The 8758-nt window shown below is 35.6% G+C and overlaps 1 protein-coding gene across 2 annotated transcripts; it reads right to left on the reverse strand.

Moving 5' to 3' along the window:
* Nucleotides 506-8468, reverse strand: C5H2orf66 (chromosome 5 C2orf66 homolog). Of its 2 annotated transcripts, XM_021398939.1 has the most exons (3): nucleotides 2773-8468; nucleotides 2096-2240; nucleotides 506-1183 (listed from the first exon to the last, which is right to left on the reverse strand). In XM_021398939.1, exons 2-3 carry the CDS (start codon nucleotides 2216-2218, stop codon nucleotides 1001-1003), a joined length of 306 nt encoding a protein of 101 aa, XP_021254614.1. In that variant the 5' UTR covers nucleotides 2219-2240; nucleotides 2773-8468; the 3' UTR covers nucleotides 506-1000. The 2 variants fall into 2 exon arrangements, with proteins under 2 accessions (XP_021254614.1, XP_021254615.1); XM_021398940.1 differs by having other exon boundaries at nucleotides 2096-8468.

An 8758-nucleotide genomic window follows, 5' to 3' on the forward strand; every position in this document is an offset into this window, starting at 1 on the left:
TGTCATGCGCAGAACTCACTATAAGGGGCTTTTTTGTGTTGTTTTTCGTTGTTATTGTTTACTGAGAAAAACTTGGTAAAAAGAGAAGTTAATATTAACAGCTGAGTGTCATCTTCACTGTTATTCATAATAAGAACAACAGTGGAGCTGTGCTTACAGTTAAAGAACGGCTGTAATTAAGCAGACCTTAAAATCCTAAGCTGAACATTGATTACAAATTAATCTCTTTTAAACACTGGGCAAATTACCTACATTCTTACATCCAAGTCTGACTGAAATCTTCACCTATTTATAAAACAGGAGAAAACAATTGCTAACCTTTCTTCAGAACTGGCTGTATTCACTGACTTTCAAAATTAGCTATAAAATGACTTATTTGTTACAGGGTATAGCTGTGCATAGATAAAATAGCTGAGAAGCACCTGCTATAAATTGAGGCTGCATTTATTAATAATTCAAGTTCGACCCTCTTCAATTTTATTTCATATTTATGGAGAAGTGTGAATGAGTTCACATTACTTTATTCAACCTTCAATTTTAGTGGTAGAAGTAAGGAAAACGGTATGCACAGACAGATACAAATACCATATGCTTTGTTAGTGCAGCATCTTACGTATAAATGCATTTTGATACATGCATGACAGAAAACCAGTAGTCTCAATTTATAATTTTACTAATACCAATTACTAAAGAAAACTCACCTTCTCTATTATCTGTACATTTTCATCATTATTCTCCACATGAAAATAAAAATAAGAGCACAGGCTACATAGATCTGCACAAGCACAATGTATTCTGTTACAGAAGTAGTAAATACCTCATACATCTTAGCCTCATCAATTTCAAAACAGCTTCAGGCATGAGTTAAGGTGTCACACAATTTCATCTGAAGAACAAGTTGTTTTTATGTTTCAGATGCAATGGAGAATCGCTTGAAATCCAAGGATTTCACTGGCTTACATATAAAAGCATCCTCTTTTACCTTGCTCAGCAGCATCTTTTAGCCTTTGAAGTCATTTGGAAAAGAATTTTTCCTTTCTTCATAATCTGCAAACGCAGAAGCAATGGGATCTGAGTAGAACATGACTGGCCTTGGTCCTTCATTGTTCACAGTGAAAGTAGCTGGGAACTTTCTGAGATCAAGACCCCGGCCTGAAAAGTATGCCTGGAGCGTTCTGAAAAACTGAACATATTTCATAAGTGAAAATCAAGCATGCCCAATGGATCAACTACTTCTGCTGAAACAATCCCCTCCTATACGGGATGAAACCATCTATTCTGATCATAAACTGGTGTGATATAGGCAATATAATTCAGACACGTCCAGCCTGTCCATGGCTTATACATCTTATGCGCTGTTCCAAGATGACCAACATTTTACTGGTAGTCTATGCTCCCCACTGAATCACAGAGGATTCAAACAGTAACCTTTATAAAGGAGACACAGCAGAAGTCTTGCTGGGGGAAACAGTACCTTTTAGAGAAAGCCTAAATAGAACTGAATGTTCTCTAAGAGTTAGCAGCGGTGGGCAATTGATTTGAATTGGCCCTTTAGATTGCTTAAAAGTAGAAAAATGTAGTCAATACTCCTTTAAACAGTGGCAAAAACTGTGGGAAACCAATTTTTTCCCTCTCACAAATTCCTTATAAGATCTGGCAAATGTTACCTTAACCATATTTTCTTAGCTGTAATTAATTTTCAGATCTTTAGCCACTATTCACAAGGATGCGTCAGATGGAAACGTACTTAAGATGAAGCATGTAACTAGCAGTGAACTTTCAAGATAAACATAGTAATAGTTCTTCTTCAAGTTCATAAAAGGAGCAGCTGTGTAATCAAAATACATTTTAAAAAACTAAAACTGCTGAAGATGTAAGGAAGTTACGTGCACTACTGCACACCGAGAATGCATCTTCAGTTAAGGAGTACATGAACACTGAATAATGCTCAGCCACTTGTACTTACTGACTACATGAAGTGCATGGTTACTAAACCCTCTTGCCATTATACTTAATGGACAAAAATTATTGTGATGGAAAACAAAACAAAAAACCCCACAAAACTTAGACTGTCTTTCTTGCAGCATTTCCTTACCAAGTCTCTGTTTCTAGGGTTATCTAGAGGTTTCCATTTTTCATCTGGTTCGAAAGGAGCACATTTTGCCAATCCTCTGACAGCCAAAATTGTATACAGTCCCAGGAGCACCACTTTCCACATGTCGAAGAGATGAACGGACTGTCTGCAAGAAGGACAAAGAATCAGGATGCTTAAGTCCTACAGAACTGTCACCACCAAGAAATAAAGCAATCCAGAGGAGTTCTGGAAATAACTCATCCATGGCAAGGAATATCTGCTTGCTACAGATTATATCTGTGTGCCATTAACTTTTTAGGTTCTATACTAATGTACTAGGAAGTAAAGAAGTGTTTCCCATACCAAAGCTATTTCTAGATACTGGATTCTTTCTGAAAGGGACCAGTTTGACACTTAAGAGAAGATATTTGGATTTGTAAATTTACATTTGTAATTACATTACAACCATTTTCACTGGCTGAATAGTTAAATGGGCTCCAAGGATAATGCAGAACTATGGCCTGAGATCCAGACAGCTCAATTTTGAAAACTGCATGAAATTAGAATGTACTACATATATTAATAAGTGCAATAACAATACAGCCTAGTATAAGATACTAAAGAACAGTTTCACACTTTGACTCAAGAAAAAAGATAATCAGATTCTACCTTTCAACTCTTTTTAAAATAAAGCTTACCAGTGAATTTAGTTCTGGCTTGCCCCTTCTTGGTTAGTCTCCTTGTGATCTGTGAATGAACTGATCTCTGCACTTATATTTCTAGTGGACTGTAGGTGGGTGTCAATGACGTTAGCAGGAGTTCAAAAATACAGTAATGATTCCATTTCCATCCATGACATAAAGACCCTTGAGAATTTCATCCTTAATACTCTTAAGACCTGTTGCTATTGAACAGTGCGGTGCAAATTCCTCCTCCTAAAGCTGTATTGCAGAAAATTGGTGATAAGCATAGAAGAAGTTTAAAACAATTTCCAGCAGAGATAGCAGAGCTGTATCAAAATACCAGTTTTAATTAAAAGTAATTTATGATATCTTCAGAAAGGTGACAAATAATTACAGCTGGTAGAATGGTTTTCAAGCAAGATGAGATATGGATCATTTTCTTGATGCTGGAGAGAGAGAAAAGCAAGGTCTGTTTCCAAATTCATAACATTTTAATGAAAGTGTTGCTTTCCTACCCTGATTTTATTGGCAGTCAATATCCTCCAGTGATACTACAAGCTAAGACAAAGACTGCAAAAAAAACTATGCTAATTTACCTTGGCCTTATTTTGTAGCATCCTCTGTGTCAACACTGCTCAGTTTTTTTGCCTATACATTCATTCCACACTTCTCTCTCCTATTTAAGTGATATTTTGGTTAATATAATAAGATGGATCTCTAAAGAGACATTTTAAAACTAACATATTTTGTTAAGATCTTTTTCCTACCCCTAATTTCATAGGGGTAAAAAATTCCCAGTAATATTAATTTCATAATTGCAATAACCTATACAAGTATAATTCATACTGCTCAGCTTGTATATTATTCTAAACCTTATTCTAAAGGTTGAAATTTAAAAAAATAATCACTGAAAAATAATTATTTAAAAAAAAATTCATCGAACCCATCAGTTACTCTTGTCAAAACAGAACTTCTTGATAATAGACTCATCAATGGTTCATAGACTCATCAGTGCCAGAATAGCAGTAGCAAGAGAGGCACCTGTAAGAAAACACAGGCCTCAATGTAAGGAAACTTTCTTATTTTCTATTTTTTCAGGTAGTCACTAATTTCCAGTTAAGTTTTGTTAGACAAAAACATGAGTTTTCATCTTCTCGCTAGCAAATGGGATGTATGTCATTTTTCTACCTGAGTTTCAGGACTGTAAGAACAGTTACCAAATTACTGAAAGCATATCTTTTCATCATTTCTCCTGCAAAACACATACTTTGACCAGTCATTTCTTGTTGAAAAGTAAGCACGTCTCTTCATCATGTTAAAGAGAAATATCTTTGCATTTGCATAACCTTACATAGTTCCAAATTTCAAGCCAAAACTGAAAAATGGCATAAGCACACAAATAGCATCAGTTTGCATAATGTTGCAATACCAGAGCATCCTTACTTTGACATTTTCTTCTAAAATCAGTGTAAAGAAGTACAGTATATCACTCCACTTGAAAAAAAACTTTGGTTGGTATACCTGTTTTGGGAACTATTTCTTGCCTACTCAAGTCTACATATTTAACAACCGTTATGCCATGATCCTGTGCATCTCAATCCCCTCTCTATGAAATGAGGATTTCCCAGTGAAATAACATCTATAGGCAGGTTTCATCCTTCTCATTAGATATTCACATGGTGCGTAGCTCAGCACTAATACCCCACAGCAGTCTTCTGATTTCCTCTTAGCTTTATGTAAAAGATGCTGCTGCTACAATTATTTAAACCCACTTATTTACGCTGCTTTTATTGTGTTTTTTTTTTGTTTTGTTTTGTTTGTTTGATTTTGTTCCCAAATGATGATGTGTCTTATCTATATTTAGGGGTTTCAAATTAAATACCCTTAGTCTTCTGCTGAGTTCAGGAAAGATATGAAATAGAAATTACAGGCTTAAAACACAAAGTACTCTCATTTCCCAGTCCACCTGCCCCTAAGATCAATTCTAAAGAATCTTAAAAATGAGCTACCTCTCAAATTCTGAAGAACTAATTTTTATGCCATTAAAAAAAAAAAAGAGAGAGAGAGAAACATCATAATCAGACACAAGGAGAATTAACTCTTTTTCTAAGTGAGAGAAGAGCAGATGTAAAATTTAATTGTAACAGGAAATAGCAGTTCGGGATTTTACTATGATAATAAAGTAATTTTGGATGTTTTAACAAACAGATTTAAAAAAATGCATGACAACATCCTGATTTCTTTCCACACATAGTTCAGTTACTCAGCAGCCAATTTAGAGCCACCATCTCATCTGGCAGGGACATCTTAAGGTAGAACACCTCTAATTGCTTATGATCAAGAGAACCTAAAATAGTTGTTTGGGATTCTGTTTTCTTTCTCTCCCCTAGATAGGAACTGGAATGATTCTCTGTCCACAAAACTTGCTTCTGTTGAGGAAGATTTCTTAATCTTCATCATGACTTCGATTGTTGTCTGTGAGTCTTTGGTTTCTTTTTGCTGAGACTCCAGTCTCTGTAGCCAGAAACTTGGTTCAGAATTTTATTTCTGGTGCTTCCTGAATACATTCAAAAACTGAGATATACAGAAACATCAGTTGATAACATTTCACCAAAGTGGTATTAACTTAAGAAAACATGAAAATCTGCAGTCTCGATTCCTCTTACACTTAATGTATAATCACTTGGGTAATGCACATTTATGCCCTGTGTAACATACACTATCAACACCTTTAAAGTCAAGTGGTGGTTTATTTTAAGACAAGAAACATATAGCTAAATTTGAAATTCCACCTAAATTTAGTCATGAGCAAGACGTTTTCTGCTAGAACTCTTTGATGGTACTCACTGTTAAGGTCAACAGGTCTCTGATCAGCTCTTTTCATTTACTTATCATCAAATAGCACAGGTGTACACACACAGCTTTGCTTTCCTCCACTCCCCCCTTGGTAAATGCATGTCCAATGCCACATCTTCGTTAGTCAGAGCCCAGTAACGCTTCAGGTGGCAGGCAGTCAGCACACAGCAGTGGTAAAGAAACAGGGATGATTCAGTTCTGTTGCCTAAATAACAGTTTTTCCTAACCGAAATCCCACCAAGTTCATTTTAGACCTATTTATCTTAGAACTGTTTCTTCTCTACAATAGTTTATAATACTTGACTATCCACATTATTTCATTCCTTAATCATTTCACCAGTTTGAACATCTTGTGGAGCTGACTTCCTTTTTTGTAAATCAGCATTTTGATACCAGCTATTTACCTAGTGTTTCTACTACATAGTTTCTACTACATTGCCTTCTTTATAAATTTTAAAATATCCCCCCTTGGACTTCTTATCTTAGTTTTGACATCTTTGCTTTACGCCATGATCACTGCAATAGCAGACACCCCTCATCACTGTTGGAGTGAAGTTTGAGCAGGCTGCTACAATTTGGTGTCAGTCAGAATAGCCATAAAGCAGATTGGTCAGTGCTGTTTGCTGAAACCTTTCCAAATGTCCAATGGTGACATGATCACCTCTCCTCACAATCCTCCTTTCCCTCTCAGGAGTGGTCACAAACTTGCTAAATCAACAAGGAGGAGAGGTATTTTCCTCTAGAGGTAACAACAGTAAGGGAAGGGGAAAAAAAAAAGCTTGATTTACTGTTTGGGCTTACATTTCAATTCCTTATTTAACTTAAACAAACAAATAACAAAAAGCCAGAACAGCAGCAGTTTTATTCCAGCCATTACTTTGTTTTTTTTTCTCAATTCTTTCATTCATTTGACTTACTCAGAAAGAAAGCCATGGGGGATATGCAGTATATTTAACTAGTAAAACATGCTGAGGACATCTGTAAATTTGCAACAAGTGTTATTGCTGTAGGACTGTTATGGTATCCCCTAGCAGAATTTAGACAGTTAGGCTGACTGATGAAGCATGTGGATAAGCAACAGACTCAATCAGAATGTATTTTCTGTAAGTTGTCTTAAAAAAAAAAAAAAGTCTATAAACTTGTATTGTTACTTTCTAAGCTAAAAGCATTTACACTAAAAATTATTTGATCTATGACTGTTTAGACTTACTGCTGGTTTTTTTTTTTTTTTTTTTTGCCAATACCTTGCAGTTCTTTCAAAGTCAAACATAAGTAGTATACAAATATATTAATACACTATTAGTACACTTACATAAACTGGACTAAATTGATTCCTCCTTGAAGAACAGTAGCTAGTTTAACAAACACTTTCTAAGCTAGATGTCAGTGTCCTGCATTTTTGAATGTGGTCAAACTTAAACACTGGATTGTTCTCAAATTGCCTACATAGAAGCACACCTTCAGTATATCAGAGACTTAGAAAGTTGCTATACTAATGACATAGTCACTGTGGCACGGTAATACTCAAGTATGTTTGAATTACTTTCCATGCTCACTGTACTGCATATTCAGTCTCATGCAAGTTTCCTCAAAACAGCAAAAGCCTTGTTCTAGAATGAGAGGCAAACTTAAAACTAATTAGTTTAGTTACGGAACAAATTTCATATACACGACGTTGTATATAGATCACATTATTCAACAAATATTTTTCCATTCTATTACATTTCCCATTCAAGATAGCAAGGCAGATGTAAAAGCGTAAGATGCACAAGTTAAGATATTGAGACAAGCTTCATCAAACACGATCTTTACTGTCTTCTGTTTAAGATGCAAAAAAAAAAAAAAAAAAAAAGTCCACTATGGAAAGTAATGCTCTAACCACAATGTTTTTGTTCATCGATTTTATTTTCTGCTTAGAATCCCAAGTATTACAAGTTAGAAGGAAAAGCACCAAACTGCTCCACATCTGTACCTGAGCAAAGACTAAAGGCAAATGTTCATCACAACACTCATTAGCGTGTTTGTACAACAAAAGCACAGGTAACATTCACAACACTCCACAGAGCATGATTGGTAAGTGGCACTTTTTGTGAATTACCGCCATATGTACTAATGCAACCGTGTTAGAACACCATACAAAAATATACAGAAGTGTTTATTTAGCAAAGCTTATACTACACAGTGTACTTTTATACCATGCACACTAATGTAAAAAAAAGACATTAAAGAAATATGAATTATACACGACAGACATGGAAACCATCAAAACCTGAAAGTCCCAGCGCAGTTCTCATTCAAGTTGCCCTCAACTTCAATGAAAAAGGACCAGAATTTAAAAGCACAGTTTTGAATGACTGACATAATTGGCTTTCAGTAATTTAAACATTAGCTGAAGATATTTTCCAAGGTTTTCTCAGCATCTCAGAAGACAAAGACTTTGCTCAAGCTTATCACACACAGCAGATCTACGTGATCTGATAATTCAGTTATAACTCTTTTAATAAGCACAATAATTTATTATACCATTATCTAAACATTTATTGATAAGACCCTGTCAACAACTCTAGAAACCTGTAACTGTTAGAGTTAGCTCCACTTTAAATACTAGGTCTACACTAGCTACATAAGAACTCAAAACAGAAGAAGAAAAAAAAAAAAGGTTGCTTAGTACTGGTAATTTCTCAAAAACTTACACTTTTCAATGCTTTAAGTTTGTGTTACCGTTTTCCATTTAGAGGGAAAGATAAAAACTCACATATCACGAGACCTTCTCTTTTTCCGCCATCTCTCGTCCCGGCAGCATCTCGCTCCCCAGCCGTCTTATTGTGGGTAGTAGAGTAAGGCCTACTTTAATTTTGGACGCTCTTTCTCATTGTGTTGGATTTATCAGCTTATATCATAATTATATTGCATTATAGTGTGTTATTTTGCATTCCGATATCTTATTTAGTAATTTAGTTTGTTTCTCCTCAGATTGTTGCCGCTGTTTTTGCTCTCAGGCCCATCTCCTTACCCGTTTTCCCTTTTCCCTTTCCTGGGGTGTGGGTCCGTGGGTCCCCCACCCCATTCATCACGGAACTGGGCCGAACACCCATAAACCATTGACAGTTTGCTTACTAAAAACAACCCATCAATCCCTGGTTGG

The sequence above is a fragment of the Numida meleagris genome, chromosome 5 (genome assembly GCF_002078875.1).
Source record: "Numida meleagris isolate 19003 breed g44 Domestic line chromosome 5, NumMel1.0, whole genome shotgun sequence".
Classification (NCBI taxonomy): Eukaryota; Metazoa; Chordata; class Aves; order Galliformes; family Numididae; genus Numida; species Numida meleagris.